At 37.1% G+C, this 19,840-nt stretch overlaps 1 protein-coding gene across 1 annotated transcript in view; it reads left to right on the forward strand.

Annotated features, from left to right (window-relative positions):
- The window catches only part of DPY19L3 (dpy-19 like C-mannosyltransferase 3), a 34,835-nt gene that overhangs the window by 1,764 nt on the left and 13,231 nt on the right, over positions 1-19,840 (forward strand). Inside the window, exons 3-15 of the mRNA XM_030955908.1 lie at positions 976-1,109; positions 7,464-7,554; positions 8,421-8,542; positions 8,745-8,890; positions 10,593-10,716; positions 11,170-11,304; positions 12,971-13,102; positions 14,077-14,178; positions 14,634-14,707; positions 14,948-15,106; positions 16,590-16,712; positions 17,063-17,174; positions 17,695-17,751. Of these exons, the coding sequence (XP_030811768.1) occupies positions 976-1,109; positions 7,464-7,554; positions 8,421-8,542; positions 8,745-8,890; positions 10,593-10,716; positions 11,170-11,304; positions 12,971-13,102; positions 14,077-14,178; positions 14,634-14,707; positions 14,948-15,106; positions 16,590-16,712; positions 17,063-17,174; positions 17,695-17,751 (1,511 nt within the window). The remainder of the gene's footprint in view (positions 1-975; positions 1,110-7,463; positions 7,555-8,420; positions 8,543-8,744; positions 8,891-10,592; positions 10,717-11,169; positions 11,305-12,970; positions 13,103-14,076; positions 14,179-14,633; positions 14,708-14,947; positions 15,107-16,589; positions 16,713-17,062; positions 17,175-17,694; positions 17,752-19,840) is intronic.

Consider the following 19,840-nt stretch of genomic DNA (forward strand, 5'->3'; position numbering starts at 1 on the left):
AAATCTGAATTTAACTGGTTAGGTGAATTTTTGTATGGAATTATAGCTTTAGAGCTGACAAAGTTCCTTGTTTTTGGGGGGGATTTTTAGATTAACTTATTTTAAGGGATATTTTGATCTAAATTCTAAATGTTTCTCTGCATTTGGGCAGATGAAAGGAAAGTTCTGTTGTTGTTTCTGCACAAACTCACTTAGGCTATGTACAAAAAGAATAAGAGCTCATAGCTCTCCTGCAGCCCTGCCCTCAGTTCCATGGAATTGCAGTTGGAACCCTTAAGCAGATGTCACACATAGTGTGAAAAAGCCATTTCAAAGATACAATTCCAGATCTCAAATCCATATTAAACCTTACATTAGCATTGAAAATACAGAAGCCCCAGGAATGTAAGTGCACGGTGAAGGCCTGGAGGGTCACACATCCCATCCCTGCCCTTGCTCCTGTGTCAGCAGGAGCCCATCTGCAATTCAGAGCATGACACCATCATCAAAGGCTGCTTTGGCTGCTCTTCAGTCTCTTTGTGGGTATTTACTGAGGCTTCTGAACCTTCACTGTTGTTTTTTTACAAAATCTGAGCAAACCCCCCAAAAAAGGCAGCTATTTTTAGACCTTTCTTGTGAATTTCTTGCTTTGTCATCAGTCATGCTGTATTGCTTGAATTTAAAAAGTTCTGGAAGATATTTCAATTCAGATTTACACATTAGTTATGGCATGGAGCTCAACTTGTACAGGATCATGGTGTCCTTAAATTTAAAGTATACCAATTAAGACACAATTTATTTCACTTTGTATGTAAATAAAATACTCTGATTTTCCTATGTGGGAGAATAAAAACAAATATGTGTTAAAACCAGGTGTCCTGTAACCTGCAGAATGTAAACTGTGCTAGCATAGGCAATGGATAAATGGCTTTCCAAAATCCCCATAGGTTCAGTAATATGTTTCACACTTACAGACTGAAATATTTTTTTTCCAAGATCCTCCAGGTGGAAAGCTGTGGAGCATACTCTCAATAACTGTTGGTGGAATTGTTGCCATCTCTCTTGGACTTCTTACTTCTGTTTATGTAGCTACACTGCATGAAAATGACCTGTGGTTTTCCAATATCAAGGTAACAATCATTTTCCTAGTTTCATCCTAGTTTTGTGGAGCATTAATATGAGCATTATGAAATTTCATTTATTTGGGTATTTGTATTGCAACCCTCTCAAGACCAGAATATTTCATTTTTAAAAATTCCATTTAAAAAAAGCTGTGCTTCCCTTCCCACCATACTTCATCAGTTCTATAAATACCTGTCCCCAATTTTTTCTCTAAAAATACTGCTGGAGAGCTCCTGTTTGAGTTGTAGCTATGGTTCTTCCAAAAATTAATCTTTATCTACAATAGAATTTCAACATTTTGCTATATCTTTTTCTATAATCATCTTACTTTTTTCCAAAGCAATCTAAAATTAAAAACCAACAGTTAAAAGTATGCAAAATCCTGGCACACAGTTCCTGAATTGTATTTCCACTGTTGTAATATTTTGTAATACAGTTTAGGAACAGTCTCTTGCTACTCAAAACTAATTTTATATAATGTCATCCTAAATGTGCAACCCTCAAAACATTTTCTGCCATTCACTGATGTCAACACAACCATTCCCAAGACCCAGGACTGACTAGTTTTTTTGTAGAATCACTGCAGAGAAAATAATGCAGCTGTACCCACAGCTAAATTTAACCAGAGAAAAGAACAGGTGAGTCATTTCCCTTTCAAATGCCTAAAATCCATTCTCCTAGGTCTGTGTATTGTATTGTTCAAAAAGTACATTTATTTAACTGGAATACTTGCCTTGCAATATGTCTTTTCTATGCTACACTTTTTGTGGCACAGAAACATTTATATTCCCCTAATACAAATAATTTGCATTTCCTGCAACAGTTGCTGTTGTATTATACCTATAATACTGTGTTGTGCCCACCCTTATCTTCCCTTTATTATACAGAGAGGTTGTACTCAATATATTGAAGATACACCTTGGGTTTGCCTTTTCCTTCCAAAAGCAAGTAGTGAATAATTTCAAGGTGCTGAATATTTCCAAGTACAAGCAGGCATGGACTTGTGGCAATGTGTAAACATAATGGATGCATCTTTTTTATTCTGTCAGACTGACCCAGAGAAGCACAGAGTTGACTGAAATAAGCAGCTCTGTAGTTATAATTAAGTTTCCCCTCAATGTGTGAAACAGTTGTTTTGTTTGATAATTATTATTTTCATTTTAAGTACACTAGAATACCACTAGATATCAAAACTGAAAGAAACCCCTCTAGTTTTTGGAGCCTGGATTCTGTTGTCTTTGTAGCTGTTCTTTCATCCCATGGGGATAATGGATAGCTGGTAACACTGCAACAAGAGCAATTTCAGCCAATTTGATGGAAAGATTCTGAGAAACATTAAGTTCATCTGGCAGCAGGGTAAAGGAGAAAGAGCTGCAGACACTCCCTGGTTTCACAGTGTCCCTTCTTCAGAGGGATGTGATCTCCACCAGAGCATGCATGTGGAGATTGCACAGTGCTGCTCACTTCAAACAAAATACTGCTTTAGGAGTGGTAGGGGGGAGAGGAGTGCATATGAAGAGTCTGAAATTTCCTGCAAAGCTGAGGCAGGAAGGCTCATCCCAATATCTGTAAAACAATCCACAGCTGTCTCTGTGCCTGTGTGTAGGAGTGTGGTCTCTCCAGGGATAGGTACATGTTTTCCAGCACTTCTCAACCAGCTAATCTTTTCATTACAACACATACTTTATACTAAGAAAGATAAGACCCTCAAAAATCACGTGGAAAATAAGTGCAAAAGGTGCTTTCTTCTCTAACATTTTTATAGTTTGGCCAAAGCATCTATTTTTGCAGGTATTAACTGAACTTTCCAAAAGTTTGAAAAGTGTAAGTTTTGTTTTAGTCCATACCCCTGCCCAGGTTCTCAGAAGGGGGAGCTGCAGTCTAATCCTTGCCCCACAATTATTGCCTGCCTTGATTAGTGAAATACAGAGGTGAGATCTCATTTCATTATATTTTCATTAAACATAGCATAGAATAAATGGATGCATTACAAATGCACATCCAGTGTTTTATTAATCCCCATGCTTGTGAAATACAGTAGAGCAACATCACTGCTCTGCAACATAGAAAAGAAAAATTCTAAATCAGTTCTAGTTCCATGTATTTTAAACTACTAACTTCAGTCACCCTGAGCTGGCTGTAAATGGGGCAGATTTGAGGATTTATGTTGCTGAAATCTGATACAAAAATTGTATAACAATTATGATTCCCCTGAACTTTGTTCCTTTCATCCAATAAGCTACAATTAGTCAGATGATAAATTCATGCCCAAAAGGATCTGTGTAGCAACTTAATACAGAGATGTAATGGAAGACCTGTTCTGTCATCTTTTCTTTCATATGAAGGTAGTCTTGTCTTCTATTTGAAATCTGCAGTGTTTTCCTGACACTTCTGCACCAGGCAAATGTTTGTACCTGCACCTTTTAGGTGCAAAAGATGGAATTTTGGTTCTGAAGACCCCACTGATACATGAACACCTCAACTGCACGTTTAAAAAGTAGGCAGTTGTATTCAATCCTAAAAATGGGAAGTAAAAAGAGTTTATTATGCAAAGTCATGATTCCTAACTCCTAAATAATTGGAGTCAGGACTTGCACACACACTTGCAGTGATTGCCTTTCTGTAATTTCTGTTGCAATTCATCAAAAGCCAGTTCAGATTTGGGTGTCTTCCAGCAATGGTTCACCCAAGTAGAAAAACTGTCTGGTTGTTGTTCAACTGTTGTGCTGTATTTTGAATATTGCTTTCAACAGTGCATTGATTTCAGCTGCTGCTCTGTGTGTGAGCCTTGTTCTTGTTTGCTGGTAAATGTGCCTGCTATTATCCATTAGCCATGGTCACAGGAGAAAGATGTACCATTGTTTTCTTATCAGAAAAACTGAAAAAGCACATCTTGAAGAGTGATTTATGCAATGAAGGAATATGCAATGAAGGAAATACACAGTTGTTCCTTTGATTTTTTTTATTTCAAGACTTCCTGAAAGAATGACCAAAAAAAAAATGAAACAGAAAAGATTCAGCGTATCATGATACCTAGTCAGGAGCTGTGTTTGTGTCCCCTTCCAGCAGGGATCACAGGTTACAATCACTTAAATTGATCAACTAATTTTTAAGAAAAAAATTTGAATCTCTTCTCATATACATTAAACCAACAAACATTTCTGTTTGTGATGGTGGAAGTCAAAACAGATTTCTTATCCAAAAATTCTTTCTCAGTTTTCTGTAAATGTTCTGGCATAACACATCTGAAATGGCTTGTCTATTTTCAGTGATTTTCAGTAGCAGTTTAGTGGCTGCCCCTCCAGTGTGGCATCTTTTGGGAACAGAATCTGCTATGCAAATAGAAAAATGAGGGGCCACCTCTCCTGTCAGCCATTGCTTGTTCAACTGCAAATTCTGAAGACACTTTGAACAGGAATAAGCCAAGGCCACGTAGCAAATTAATACTGTAAGAAAAACAGATAATCTTCAGAGCATTCATTTCTTCTTCATCCCTTCCGAGTTTAGATACTGATATTGATTTTTCCTTTAATAAAATTACTGCTTGCAGAAAGTCAGGAATCAAAATATAAGATTGTAAGTCTTTCAGGATAGGAGTGCCAGGATTTAGTCTGTGAAGTGCTCCTATTGTCCCTTTCTACATTTTGAATGCAAACCAAAGATCATTGCCCAGAGAATCTGTGGCTGCCCCTGGATCCCTGGAAATGTCCAAGGCCAGGTTGGACACTGGGGATGGAGCAGCCTGGGATGGTGCAGGGGGTGGCACTGAATGGGCTTTTAGGTCCCTTCCAGCCCCAAACAAAATCATTCCATGAAGAAAAGCAGGGAGACAGGTGATGAGAACTGCACAAAGTGAATGCTCAGGCATGAAGGGAACTCAGGCATGCAGGACTTTGGCAGTACTTCTGCACAGAAGTGCCTGTCGAGGTGCTAGGGGTGCTTTTACTCTGGATCAGATCTGATCTGGAGCACACCACTCGAAGAGATGGGCTGTATGTTGCCATCCAGGAGAGCTTTCAAAGGATTAAATACATTTGCTGAAGGCTTGTTCTCACCTGGGAACACTGACAGCAGCTGTGTGTTGAGAAAATGTTCAAATCTTCCTGGTCTTAAATTGAAAAACTAATAAATAGTTTCAGTTACACAGATTTTGTTCTAGCAATCTCAAAAAAAGAAAAGTAATCGGAGCTTTATTTATGCTCATTATTTATAGAAAAACTCAACTCAGACTTTGGCTGCTTGCTCAGCATTCTGAAGGACTTGCTTAAGGAGTTTGAGAAATCAGAAGCTCTAAAATTTTGCACTGCCCTTGAGAGAAAGTCCTTTGTATTTGGTTGTGAATGCTTAATATTATGAGGATGCAATTGCATAAATTGAAATAATAAGCAGCTCTCTGTGTGTCCCAGAGGAATGTGTTCTTTATTTTTCCCTTGGAACAGTGATAACTTCTTTGTTACCACCTCACAAAGTGAAGATACAGACAGATAAGCATGTGCTCTCACAGTGTTTACCCATAAGTCTGTATGTTTTTATAGACATGGAATGCTAGGAAAAGTATAAATTGCTGTAGAACTGGAAAAGTATTTTCAGTGAATAAAACAGATGTTATCTTAGCATGAAACAGATGTAAAACTCACTAGTGTTTGTCTCGTAAAGTATAGCATTTGGTTGAATACATCTGGTGCCAGGATTACAAATTAATCATGTTTGAATGCATTTTTGCTAATTAGATCCCCCTCTGTGACTCCTCTCTCCCCCTTAATAAATTCCAAATGCTAGCATTCCCTTTTTTTTTTCCTTTATGAGCATTTAAGAGTCAGCCACTTTTTGGTATTGGAAAACTTTTCAGTAGTGATGAATTTGAAAGTAGAGCTTGTTTAAAATCCAGCACTCTGATTTTGCTAAGTGTGTGGCTTTTGGTATGATGATGATTTATATGTCACAGGGCAGCTGGAGAGTTTAATTGTGAACTTAGATTAAATCACTTGTGGTTTTATCCATTGACTTTTCTCAGACCAGAACTAATATTGGTTTGTCAACAAGTGACTTCAATAAAACACATGCTTTGAGATAAGAACCTGCACTGGGCAGCAGAGGAGAGAAGAACATGGGTTTTTGTCAAGCTTTATGTTAGCTCTGAAATAGAATTGATTCTGCTCCAGCATAAGAGTTGGGATTGTATGAGAAAGTTGAAAGTCTTGGGGTTCTGTACAAGGTTGCATTAACAAGATTGACATTCATTAAAGTCTCTGGAAAAGTAATATTTTGTTATTTCTGCAACATTCTTTTGTACAGAAAGATGAATTCATAAGGTTATTTTTATAAATCACACAAGTTTTTTAGTGACTTGCATATACCACATACAGGGATTTCACTGGATTTTCAAACCTCAGTATGAACTTACTGCTTAGGAGATGCATTTGCTGGGATGTTACTATACAAACTACTAAAAAGATCACTAATACTAGAACAATTCTACATAAGACAATTGTTAGTTTTCATCAGATTGGTTGTTCATGCCATCTTTTTTTTAATGTGGTTGCCCAAAGCTGTGGATTTGTTAAATTTCATTAGGTCTTCACAACTAATGAGGTAACAAAAGGAAATGCATTCCAAAGCAAAGAGCTTTCAGATCTTACTAGACCCCATCTGCTACAATATCAGCTAAGAAAAAGGCATAGTTTGAAATGTACCTGGTTTGAAGTGTACCTTATAATAATTTAAATAATTTGAACATTTTTAATTAGAAATAAGAAGTTCACCTGGCCCTAAAGCCAAGTAGTCCCTTTTCCTTTCAGCTGTAGGTTAAGAATGAGAGTGATGGCAGCTGGCTTCCTGCAAGAAGCAGTGTTGAACAAGTGGGCAGCAGCATCCCCTGCCAGCTGAAATATCCCTGACATCATGGTGCAGCCCCCTCATAGCACACTGAATTAATTGAGCCTTGAGCTGGCAAAGCCGTGGAACACAGTGGGATAACTACGCCTGCGAGAAAAGGTTAAATGCACAAAGCAGGGATATGCAGCTTTACAGCCCAGCTGTGGGCCACTGTGCCAATCTAAACTTGTCATATTACAAAAAAATAGTGAAATGCCCAAAGTATTTCCAAGCAGCTTATCAGAATCACAAAGAGTTTGTACATTTCCCCAGTTAAAAGAGTCATTTACACCCCAGCTGTTTGCCTCTCACCCTAGTTAGTCCATGTATGTTCACCTTTGGTTGAACTAAGTTGCTTAGGATGTGAAACCCAAGGACTGAAGCCTCTCTGGAGGTCAGTTGCTCTGGTGCTGCAGGAATTGAAGGCAGCTTTGGATGATGGTGAAAAGCAAATGGAAAGTGAATTTCCTGTTGAACTTCACTTGCAGGAGGTCGAAAGAGAAATTTCATTCAGAACCGAGTGTGGACTTTATTATTCCTACTACAAACAGATGATTCAGGCTGCTTCCATTCAGCAAGGTATTGTAAACTGTAAAGTAAGTTTTGCAGCTGTCTATTTGTAGGTTTGGTTGGGGTTTTTTTTCCAAATATAATTGAGAACAAGGCATACCATAACTATGAAGGATAGTGTAACAATTGTACTGGAGACAGATTTATTCTGTTCCTATGCCAGGGAGCCACTAAGTTATGGACATAATAAATTTCACAATGATGCGTTGATTTCTGTGCCACACCTTCACATGCTGATGAAGGCAATCACTTTGAGGGACAGCTTTCATATCTGTTCAGGTTTCAGCTTGCTGGTTTATTCAGTTTATACAGTTTATTACTTTCATTTTTATTCGTCTCTTGTTTAATTTGACGTATGAGCTATTTCTGGGAAGGGGCAATGTTTTTTGCTGTATTCCTGGACAGTAAATGACACAAGGAGCAGCTTCCAAGGAAATCATACACAGTGATGGGGCTTTCTCAGAGTGTCTCATGTTTTCTAGATATTTAGCTGTTGCTCCTTAGCAATTTTGCTTATACTACACATTTTTCAATAATAACTTCACCTGTGATTAAAGTAGTGCCAAGAACAGTTCTCAGGATCCAGAATGTACCACAGATTCTATGCTGGGGATGGAAGTATAAAAATAAATGTTTTATACACTACTAAATATATAGTACTTGAATTAGCACTGTGAGTCACATTTGAAGCAGGGAAGCTGAAGACCTCAGAAGGTCATGTTGATTCAGAGGTAATATGTTCTGAATCGTTGACTCAAAGTTTGCAGTTTCTGATGAGAGATCCTAAAATACCTTTGAAAAAGTTATTCACTGTTCAAATGAAGATGGAGGGGGAAAATGACAATCTCCTATTTCAATTTCTCTTTATCATTAAGGTTTACATGGTTTAGTATATGACAATAAAACTGAATCTGTGAGGACAATTAACATACTTGAAAGAATGAATGTTTACCAGGAGGTGTTTCTCAGCATTCTGTATAGGATTCTTCCAATTCAGGTAGGCATTTATTTCTGGCTTTAGATTGTAAGTGCATTATGAAGATTGCGCAGTGAATCCTAGCTCCCCTTTGTAGATATTTTCTAATTAGAAATATTCCTGATACCTTTTTAATTTGTAAAAGCAAAACCTAATTCATACTAAGTATAATCCCCCCGTGTGAGTGTTTTAATGTCAACACCAGTATTCTTGTGTTTTACAGCAATACCTAGAGCCTGTTTATTTTTATATCTACACTTTGTTTGGACTTCAGGCAGTTTATGTCATTGCTCTGTATGTAACAAGCTGGCTTCTTAGTGGAACATGGCTTTCAGGGTTGTTGGCAGCTTGCTGGTATATTACAAACAGGTAAGTGAGATGAAACATTTAATCTTTCTAAAATTTTACCTAGTTTCAAAGGTAAGGCATTAAAGCTTTAACTGCATGATTCATTGGACACAACATGAAAGTATAAGGCCTCTCTCCAATTAGCCAGGAAATGGAAAGAATATTTAAATAACAAAAAATAATTAGAAAATAATCAGAAATTAGCTGATGTATCAGACTGGGTTTTTAAAGGTTCTGGAAGTTTGAGTAGAAAATTTTGTCTTAAAGCGGTCTCTGAAAGTGGACTACATCTTTCAGATGTGTCTGGAGCTCCAGGTGGTGTACCCTGTCTTCTCCAGCCTAGGGCCTCTCAGGTGTTAAAGACACCTGCATGAAAACCCTTCAGGTGTCTCCTCACTGCCCCACACCTGCCTCAGGGGTTCCTTCCACAGCCTCAGCTCATCTGAAGTTCAGCTTCTTTCTCCCCTTATTCCTGTAGCCACCTCCTGCACTAAGCCTCAGAGAAAAAACGTGGTAATTGGGCTGTTCTAGTGCTTTATCACTTGAAGAGTTACCAGTTTGGAGATAAAAACCTAGAACTGGCTTTATGCCAGAATTCAGCTGCTGGCATGAAGCTAAGACTGGTGACATTAGCTGTTACCTGTAAATTACTCAAGAAGTTAAAAGTACAGTCTTGGTTCTACCAGAAATGTTTGATATGTTAATGAGCAGCTCTAAAGGAATTTATCTGCAAGCACATTCACTACAGAATAATTACAGGTGTATGGAGGCAGGGTGTTTCTTTCTCCAAATATAAAAGGAATTAAAAGCCACATGCAATGTACAGTATTTCACACATTTCTTTTGTGAGGTCATCTCTTCCATTTACAGAATATCTGGAGCAAATTTGTCCATCTTTCTAATAATTGGTGAACAGTGAGAGCTTGTTTACTTTATGCAATATAATAAGTGCATAGAATGGATTTGGATAAAGACTTTCTGTCCAGATTAATTACATTTGAGGCTACTGAGTAATTCCATTTAGACACGTTCTTCCTCCAGCTAAGCATGTTTCAGATTTGTTGCTTACTTGCTGCTTTAGCAAATATTTTCTCTACTCTGGGAGAAAGAGAATGATTGTTTTAGCAAATATTTTCTCTACTCTGGGAGAAAGAGAATTATTCTTTGTTTTTAACTTTTAAATCAGGTTTTGCAAATGACCATTCCTTGGGGAATTCTTCCATCACATACTTATGTTCAAAAGCTTCAAAAAATGATCCAAAGCAAATGAGCAATTAAACTGTCTTCATGCTCAAGTCATTGGGATCACAGTGAAAATTATATTCTGTTTATATTCTTATATGTGCATTTGCAAACATGAAGTAACCTGCCCTGTGGTGTGGAAATCCACAAGCTGGATTTTGTGAGTGCTTTTAGTTTGGGGTATATTTGTCATTTCTAAATTAACCCAAGCTGGGCTTCATAAGTAAGATGTAATCCAGAGTATATTTTTTTTAGTTAGTGAAGCTGAAGTACATCATTTGAGATGCAGAAACAGTGGATAACTTGCAGAGCCTTCATAGTGATTTATTTTCAGAGCCAGGTGTGTTGAAGGAACTGGAGTGTAGAGCCTCCATTTTTATAAATAAGGAGTTAAAATAGCACAAAGATGCCTGTCATTGCAAGCTGTCTGTCACCAAGTGTTTGTTTTTTTTAAATTTGTGAAACTCTCTGTTTTGTACAGAGTAGATACTACAAGGGTAGAATTCACGATTCCTTTAAGGGAGAACTGGGCACTGCCATTCTTTGCTGTTCAGATAGCAGCCATCACATACCTCCTCAGAGCTCATTTACAGCCTGCTCAAGAAGTGAGTATTTCTGACAAGTATGACACAGTAAACTCAGTAACAGAGAACTGTCCTCATCTGCAAGAATTAAAGCAAAGTGGTGATACAGTTTCTTTGACCAGCAGTTCTTAAGTTACCGCTCCTCATTTTGATCAAGTAACTGCTCTTTATACCTCAGTAAAACAGGTATTGCATTTTAATCTGGGGTTGAAACTATCCAAGATCTCCCTGTTTTCTTGCAGATGATATTACAGTGATAAAACACAGGCATAAGTCAAGAATTTGTAACTCTAATAAAATGTTTGTTATCCTCTAAGCTGTTATTGCAGTTAGAAAATTCACTGCTTTAAAAGTGGTTTAAAATAAAACCAGATTAAGGTGGGCTTTGGTTTGGTTTGTTTGGGTTTTTTTTGCTTGATTTTTTGTGTTTTAACCAAGAAAACTATAAAATAAAACTTTGTTCCCTCCTTGCAGAGGCTCACACTCATGGCTGTATTCATAGCAACGTTTCTCTTTAGCCTGACTTGGCAATTTAACCAGTTTATGATGCTGATACAAGCATTGGCATTGTTCATACTGGACTGCTTGGACATGCTTCCCACAGCAAAGGTAACTTTCTCTTTGGAAAGAACCTACTTTTGTTTCTTTGCCTTCACAAAGCCAATAGTCTTGAAGGTGTTTTCCTAACCAGTGGCCTGGATGCCCAGACGAATACAGATTGTGCTGTGAGCCTTGTGCTTTGAAGTAATCACAGTGTGTAAACCCTGGAAGTCTAAAAGTGAATGATGGAAACAACACCATTTCTGGTTTTTGTTCACTTGAACCAGTTCATGTCTATTTAATTTTTGTCTGCTTTTGTTTAGACACTATTTGACACTTCCAAACACCATCCTGACAGTTGATCTGATACCACAGCTTTAGCATGGCCTCTGGAATTGCCAGAAGAAAAAAGTACCACAGGGAATCTTTGTGCAAGCTGAATTCAAAGCAGTGTATGAATTTTGCCTCAAGCATTGTGCATCCTCGTTTGGGGCTAAGCTCTGTGCACCAGAGGAGGATGCAGAACACCAGGTTGCTGGAGAGAAGCACTTGTCTTCCTGCATTGACATTCACCACAAAATAACAGCATTGCCCCTGCTGTGTTGCTGAGGTGGATAAGCCAGAAAATAAAACAAGTCTTACTAAGAAGGTCAGGGATCATTGACAGTCAATCTTACAAAACAGAAATGTACTGTAGAAGATGAAAACACTGTCTTTGACGTTAACATAGCTGTGAAATTCTACCAAGATCATTTTAGGCATGGTGAAAGCTTGCACTGGTTGAAAAAGATTCTAACTTTAGGAAAGGTTACAGGAGGATGAAGAGTAATTCATGTAAATTCATTTTAAATGTGAAGCAGACTTGAACTTTACTGATTGTATTAATTTAACTGAAAATGAGTATGGGGCCTGCATATCAAAATAAATGTGGCTTAAGTTTCTTAACTCTTTATTATATCAGCAGCTGCAAGCTAAAGTCAACATTTAATGTGACTGGTCAGCTGCCTTAAAAGTCAGCAAATTACCGGCTTCATCCTGAGTTATTCCAAAACAGACTCACCACACCACTGTGTCTGTACTCATTTTCAAAAAAGCACTACTTAGAACTCTTGCAGTTTGTTGGGCTCTCTGATACTGATTTACACCACTGCTGTAACACAAGGCTGAACTTGGGATCTTTATGCGAGGTAAAATGTGTATTTTGGTAATACTGTCAGAAAATCAGCTGAGGTTTAGTGCTTACATTGAGCTGAACACTGATAATAGTTTAGCATAACCCAAAAGGGATTATACTGAACTATTACTGAAAAGTTTGAGAAGGTATGTGATGTTTGTTTGCTGAACTGCACTGAACCATAACTCTTCAGTCATAAAGACATCACAGAGGCTACAGAAACACTTCTTGGACTAAAGAAAATAAAACCATCTTCCAAATATTAAGTAATTAATATTTTCCTCAGACTGCAGTTATAATCATCTATAATCAGCAGTTAATCTGCTTGATTATAGGATCAGGCTTCCTTAAGTATTAAATGGGCATAAAATATTAACCTAAGTAGTTCAGGACATAAATATAAAAAGGAGACAGTAATGGCTTTAGATGTAATGATTCACTGCAAGATGATATGTTATTTTCAAAAATAATTGATGTTGAAATAAATTATAAAGCACATTAAGAGAAAAGCACCTATGACTGTAAAGTTTTGTAGGCATAAAAATCTCATTGTTGTTACAGGTTACATGGCTGTACATCATTCAGATTTCTGGGTTACTGCTGGTCTGTGTCCTACAGTTCTTCAATTCTATGATTCTTGGATCATTACTTATAAGTTTTAATGTTTCTGTCTTAATAGCAAGAACAATCCAGGTAGGTACCAAAATATTTCTGTAGTACTAAATAAAGAGTATTTTTAGATATGTGTGTGAATGAGTAATTTAGATGCATTATAATTTTCATTTAGTAATATTAATTAGAGAAATTACTATAGCATACAGCAACCCAAACATTGCCTGATCAAATAATGAATTCCATTACACTAACTGCAGCTTTACCAAGCATATCAGACATCATAATTCCATGATTGCTATTAACATTAATGATTGTGCAAGCTGCAGTTTGGATCCTGAAAAAAAAATTGCATAAATGGACTTTACACCTGTTTCAACAGGACTTGGCTTGAATTTATGGATCTGCCTCCAACAAAATAATTTGTAACAACTGGGACAGCTCTCATGTCAAGTTCAGCTTCCTGAAATCCATTGTTTCTTTCAAAGATTAGGGTTTTTTTACTGTAGTTACAGTTTTTTTTCTGATTCTGGCATTGGTGACAGCCTCTCACCCCATTAAGGCATTTACAGAGCCATTCCTATTGTCTGCACCTATTCCCAGTTACCTGTGAGCAACTTATCTGGATCTGGAGCTTGTAACTGGAAAATTGCTCAAAATCCTATCAAGTGACACAGCCAGAAGATCCCTTTGCCATGTTTAGTGGAAGGTGTAATGAGTAGGTATTTCAAACGGCACACAAGACTGTGGAAATTAGGAAATAAGTTCTGTAAGTACAGTAGGGCTGCTGCCAAAGAAGGGCTGTTTGGCTGCTTCCAAAACTGTGCCAGATCAAAGCTTTTATGACATTGTCCCTTCAGTTTTGTTCAAGAAGTAATATCTTCATTCTGGGTACTTGGTTCTGTGTCTGTTTTTGCTTAAATGACCCTAATGCAAAGTTGGTGCTGCTCAGGACTAGCAGATGAGCTGTTGCAAATAGCCTGTGATGCTTTTGTTCCAAATACATTAAAATAAAAAAAGGACTGAAATACTAATATTTTTTGTCTTCTTTGTAGAAAAACCTAAAAAAGGGTGGCTTGCTTAATAGGCTTGGGAAACTTATTGTCCATGTTCTACTAGTCTTGTGCTTGACTCTCCTAATAAATAAATTAATTAAGGTAGGCAAATAATTTTTAATATCAAAAATTACACATTGTATTATGTTAAAAGCTATTTGTTAACCATCTACAGGAGTATCATAAAATAAAAACTGCTGTGAGATTTCTCTGCATCTCAGAAACTGCATTTTAGAAATTAAAGATAGTTTTGCTCATCTTTGGTATATGGATTTGAAAACTTCATAAATTAACACCAAATAATTGGTGTTAACTTGGAGCTCACCTGTAATTTTATGTCAGTTGTAGATCTATACTGTTGAGCATTTGCAAAGTGTTTTACTAAATTTTCTTTTCAATGAATGCAGTTAAAACTGAATGCTTCTTTGATTACAAAGCACCCATCTTTGTAAGCTTGTGTTGCTTTACAGATTCATTTAAATGAATAAAACTGCTGTTTACTGTGTGACATTTTTGAGATTTAAAATACAATTTCCTTTCTCTTCCCCCCTTTGCAGAAAATTCTTAATCTTGAATCAGATGAGCATATATTCAAATTCCTGAAAGCAAAATTTGGATTTGGAGCAACAAGGTACGATTTAGCTGCAGTTTTGTTTTATTGTCTGACTTCTTTAATTGAAGCCTTCAGGTTGTTCCTGTTTCAAATGTGTGCAGTAAATCACAGTTTTACCTCATATTTATATTATACTTGCCCTAAGAATAATCTGCACAACTGTGACTTTATAATTTCTTCAGAAGAAAGGAAACTTTGATCCTTTTTGACATCAAGTTATGAAATACATGATGGACAAAGGTGTTTATTTTTTTTTAGAGATTTTGATGCTAACCTGTATCTTTGTGAAGAAGCCTTTGGTTTATTACCTTTAAATACTTTCTCAAGACTCTCCAGTACATTACTTTTTTACGTCTATGGATTTGTTCTCTTCCTTCTGACAGTAGCAGCTGTAATTGTTGCCTTTCGGAACCTCAGGTAAATACAGTTTTAAGAAAACTCACATTTTTATCAATTTTATTTTCTTCATCTGGCTGAGGAACTGGCAGGTGAACACAGCAGCAAATACAGGATTGCCTTGCACAGCTACTGAGGAGTGGGGTGTAGGAGAGAGAAATCAGGCAGAATAAGTAACTTCCTGCTGAATCTAAAAATGTAACCAAAGCGACATCCTTCCCTAGATTCACTCACGCTTTTGCTGATGAAGTTTTGCAGTGTGTATAATGTTGGTTGGGTTTTTTGGGATGAGGAGAAGCAGGGGAAGGATGTTTTTAACTAAAACACTGTTAGTTTCTTTAGTTCATCCCGTTTTCCCTGTGCAAAGCACTCCAAATCACAGATTTCCCAGGTGTTACCCTCAAACTGCCCAGAAATGAGCTGGAATAGTCTGTGCTGAGCTTTGTGGTCTGTGTGAAGGAGCAGGAGCTGTAACTGCATCGCTGCTGGCAGTTCCCAGACCTAATCTGTGGGATTCTGAGCTATCTACAGAACACAGAAGAAAATCAGACAGAAATGTTATTCCAAATAAAAAGGTTCATTATAGAGCTCTCAGTTTTACTTGTACAACCTGGGCAAAAGGTAGAAGGGATCAAATAAAACTTGATTGAGCAAAAATTCAAGAGTGTCACCTGACTAGTGTCACTATCACAGATTTTAGGGAAGACTGGATAAATAGGAGAGAGAGAGCAAGAGAAAGGGAGAGTATCCAAGACATTCAGACACTATGTTATGACAATTACATATTATAATAGTAATTGTCAAATGTCAGTTACTTGTAAATAATTTTGGTATTATTCAACCAGCCTCCTTAAAAACTTACTGGATCAGTAAATTTTAAAAATAAAGATTCTGCAGCTCTTATTTTCTGCCACCCTAGATGTAATCCCAAACATGTCCCTAATTTTTAATGCATTTATCTCACTTATCCCCTGCTCTGAAGAAAATAGGAAAACCCCACAAACTGAAGCAGCTTCTTTTTTTTTTTTGAAGGGCCCTCCACAAGGCTAGACACCTCAAGCACTCAAGCAATAACCACTCCCTTCAGGGCTCATTTTCCCTAACTCTCCTTCCAGTCTGTGGCTTTGGTAACATCCAGACAGACCAGCACAACCCCACAAATCACAGTTAAATTCTTCACATATCAAACGCCCTCTGAACATGGGAGTAGCTGCTTCCAACAAGAAACCAAGTTTGCCTTGCTGTAAAGAATTTTATCTCGTTCTAACCCAGCTCATTTAAACCCATTGCATTTCCAGAAATCTGCAAATGAAAAGAAATACCTGATGCTGCATCAAGTTGGTGGCATCAGGCTAAATTAGATCATAGATACAATAGAAGGTTGTGGGCTCTTAGCAGTGGTTGTTGTTGGTGGTCCCAGAAAGATTCTGTTCCTTTTAAAATGCAGATAATTATATGAAATATGTTACAGAACTTAATATAACACCTTTTTTCCTTCAATTAGTGGTTCAAATCAAGTCCATTTGAAGGACAAAATGGAAGAATACACAGTGACACTGAAGCCTGATGCTGCCTACAGCTTAGTTCACACAGTTCTTTTTGGATGTCTGGCATTAAGCACAATGAGGTATATTTTCTTGATTCTAAGGGCTTGTTCAGATGAATGAGTATATTTTTATAAGAGTGAAAAGTATATTGACCACAAACTGATAGGATCATGAGCATTCTTTCTCTCCCTAGTGTGTTTCTACTTGTAGACTGAGGCATTTCCCAAAATTCTGCCAGAAAGAATGGAAGTTTGGGAACAGAGATGTTCTCAAGAGTGCATAGCAAAGTGCAGTGTCAGCCCTGTACTCAGTTATTTCAGAGGCATGAAAGTCCAAGAAAACTCTGTTCAGAATTTCTCTAGACATTAACTGCTCTCACAAGCAGCTTTGCAGAGCTCCCAGTGATCATGAAAAGCTTGTGTTCTTCCAGGATGAAGTACCTCTGGACATCCCACATGTGTGTGTTTGCATCCTTTGGCCTGTGCAGTACAGAGGTTTGGAAACTCATCCTCAAGTGTCTCCATCTCTACACATCCCAGAGGGTGAGCACTGTACTCAGCCTTTCATCCACTGGGCTTTGGGCTGCATCTGAGCCAAGTCAAGGCTCAGGGCTGAATATTGATTGTAGTTCTCTCAGACCAGGTATCTCTGCTGGATGTTCATTTAGTAAGTAAAATGGATTTTCCGGTGGTTTCTATATTAAACAATTCCATTGGAATACACTAGATGGCAATATAGATGTGGCTATGAAAAACAGCCATAATTTACCTAAAAAAGTCTCCACATTAAGAAATCATCAGCAGTGTGAGAAGACCTTTGCAGTCAATTATATTGAGTGACAGTGTTTTCCACCTTGTAGAATATAGATTTAAAGATAAAAATCCATCTTTTGTGATGGGTCTGTAATTAGAGTTTTACTTGAAAATAAAATCAGAATATGGGCTTAAAATTCAATCTCTTAAATTCCACTACATGTTAAATATTTCAGATATCAATACATTAAAAATTAAGTCTATTAAATGTATCATCAAAATAACCAATTTTTTTTTCAATTTCTCATAGACACAGGTGATTAAGTATTCTATACCATTAATTACATTACTGTACATTTCATTTAAGGTAAGAATTTTTTTTCTCAATGTTTTGGCATATTTTAATTGCATGACATTTTTCCTTTCTCCTAGAAGGGTTGTCTTATTAGTAACTACATACAAGAATTGTAACAGAATTTTAAAAATTAAGATAGCTGTGCCTATGGAATTGTCTGTGAAGGATCAGTTGGGCTAATTTGATCCAAAGTAGTTGTTCATAGATACAAATGTTTATCTGATTGTATGTGTAAGTAGCAGGTGTTATTTAAAGGCATAATTTTATGGAGAGTTGTCTCTCTTGGTTTTAACTAAGTTGTGGATAAAATGCAGATTGTCACATTGTGTCATGATTTATTGTAGGAGCAGAAGTAATAGTAATCTCTACTGCTGTGCCTCATATGTTTTAAAGTACAGAATTATTAAATGGTCAAGTACCTGGTTTGTCTTTTGTCTGTTCCAGAAACAGAATATTATTTTTGCAAACACTTAAATGTAAATGCATAAAACATACCTAAATCAATAACATGTGCAAGATTATCAGTCTGTCATAGCAGTGAGATTTAGAACACTGATTTAATGGGCAAACCATTCTTTTAATCTGTAGTCACAAAGACAAAAAATTCTGAGTCTGCTTTGATGGAGAAGTTGTTTCTGCAATAACTAGTCTGAGATGAAAATGCATCTGTTAAATAATTCCCTTCAGAAAAAGGCAAGATTAATTTCATTGTTACACTTCAAAAGGCAGTAGTGAAGCAGTTAAGAAAGCTGCTAATGGAGTTCACTCCAGTATTGTGTTCCCCCTCTAAAACTGAAACAAAAAGTAAAAAAATAGTTTTCCACTGAAATTGTCTTATTGTTCTGTTATAGGACTCTTTTTTTCCACTCATGTGATGGTTAGGAAGTCATTTGCTATTTTCATCATCTCTGAATATGACAGAAAAAATGTCATTTCTTCTGACATGGGGGATACCAGGAGCATGACATTCTGATAGTCTAATGTGACAGATCACTAGGAATAATTTTCCTCCCACTCTTCATGAGCAGATGTAAAGTTCCTAAATTCTGTCAGATTCAATTCTGAAGTCAACAGAAACCACTGATTTCATGGGCTTTAGAGCAGTCATTAGTTGTGCTCAGTCTGCCTGAAAAGCATCATTTTCATGTTTCTTCTAAATAGAGGAAATAATTTTTATGGACATTACAAATACTGTTTTTCAAATTTCACAGTAGGAATGAGAAATTTGTCACCTCTCAGTTGTTTTTTGTCCTGAGTCAGTTCTTGCAATTGAACTACCAGAGAATGGATTTCTCTGTAAAGCTGAAAGAGTTGATGAGAAGCCTGAGGGAATCACAGAATATTGTGAGCCGGAAGGGACCCACAAGGCTCCTGTCGCAGGTGCCCTGGCAGTGGTCAGACAAGAATTCTTACAGAGACATCCAGAAAGGACCCATTGCTTCTGTGAGAATGTGGTTTTATATTCTCTCTCTAACACCTTACAAACAGACAGTGGAAGGAGATTTTTGGAACAGAGACTTACTTAGCTTTTTATTTTCCAGACAGTGATTTCTCTGTTCAGTCAGTGACTGCTCGGATTGCAGGGGCAGTTTCTCTGTACTCCACAAAGTTAACTGGCCATCAGGGCTGGTTCTCTTTAATTTGTAGGGAGGCAGTTTGGTGTCTCATTATCTATTACATTTGTCAGAAGAACTCTTCTTCAGTGCAGCTCCTCAAAATAGGACTTTTATGGGATTATTAACCTAATCCTGAATAAGCCAATGAAAGCCTCTTTTGAGGCATGGGTTACTACAGCCCCAAATACATCACTTGAACAATAATTTATTGAGATGCAGATGCAGCTACAATGCTGGATTTCTTTCAGATTTCAGGCACAGGATGTTTTGAGACCTGTAAGACATCTGTATTCCTGTTTACATGTGATTTTCATTATTACAGTGCAAACATCTCTCAGATAAAGTGAAAATGCTGAAGTATTTCCATGCCTGCTTTAGCTGATAACACAACACATACATAAAGCAGTACCAAGTAGTATTTATGTTTCACTTCTTACACTTTTTAGGTAGGTTTCAGCTTTATCTGTGTTCATTGTATTTTAATT

Source organism: Camarhynchus parvulus, chromosome 11 (genome assembly GCF_901933205.1).
Source record: "Camarhynchus parvulus chromosome 11, STF_HiC, whole genome shotgun sequence".
NCBI lineage: Eukaryota > Metazoa > Chordata > Aves > Passeriformes > Thraupidae > Camarhynchus > Camarhynchus parvulus.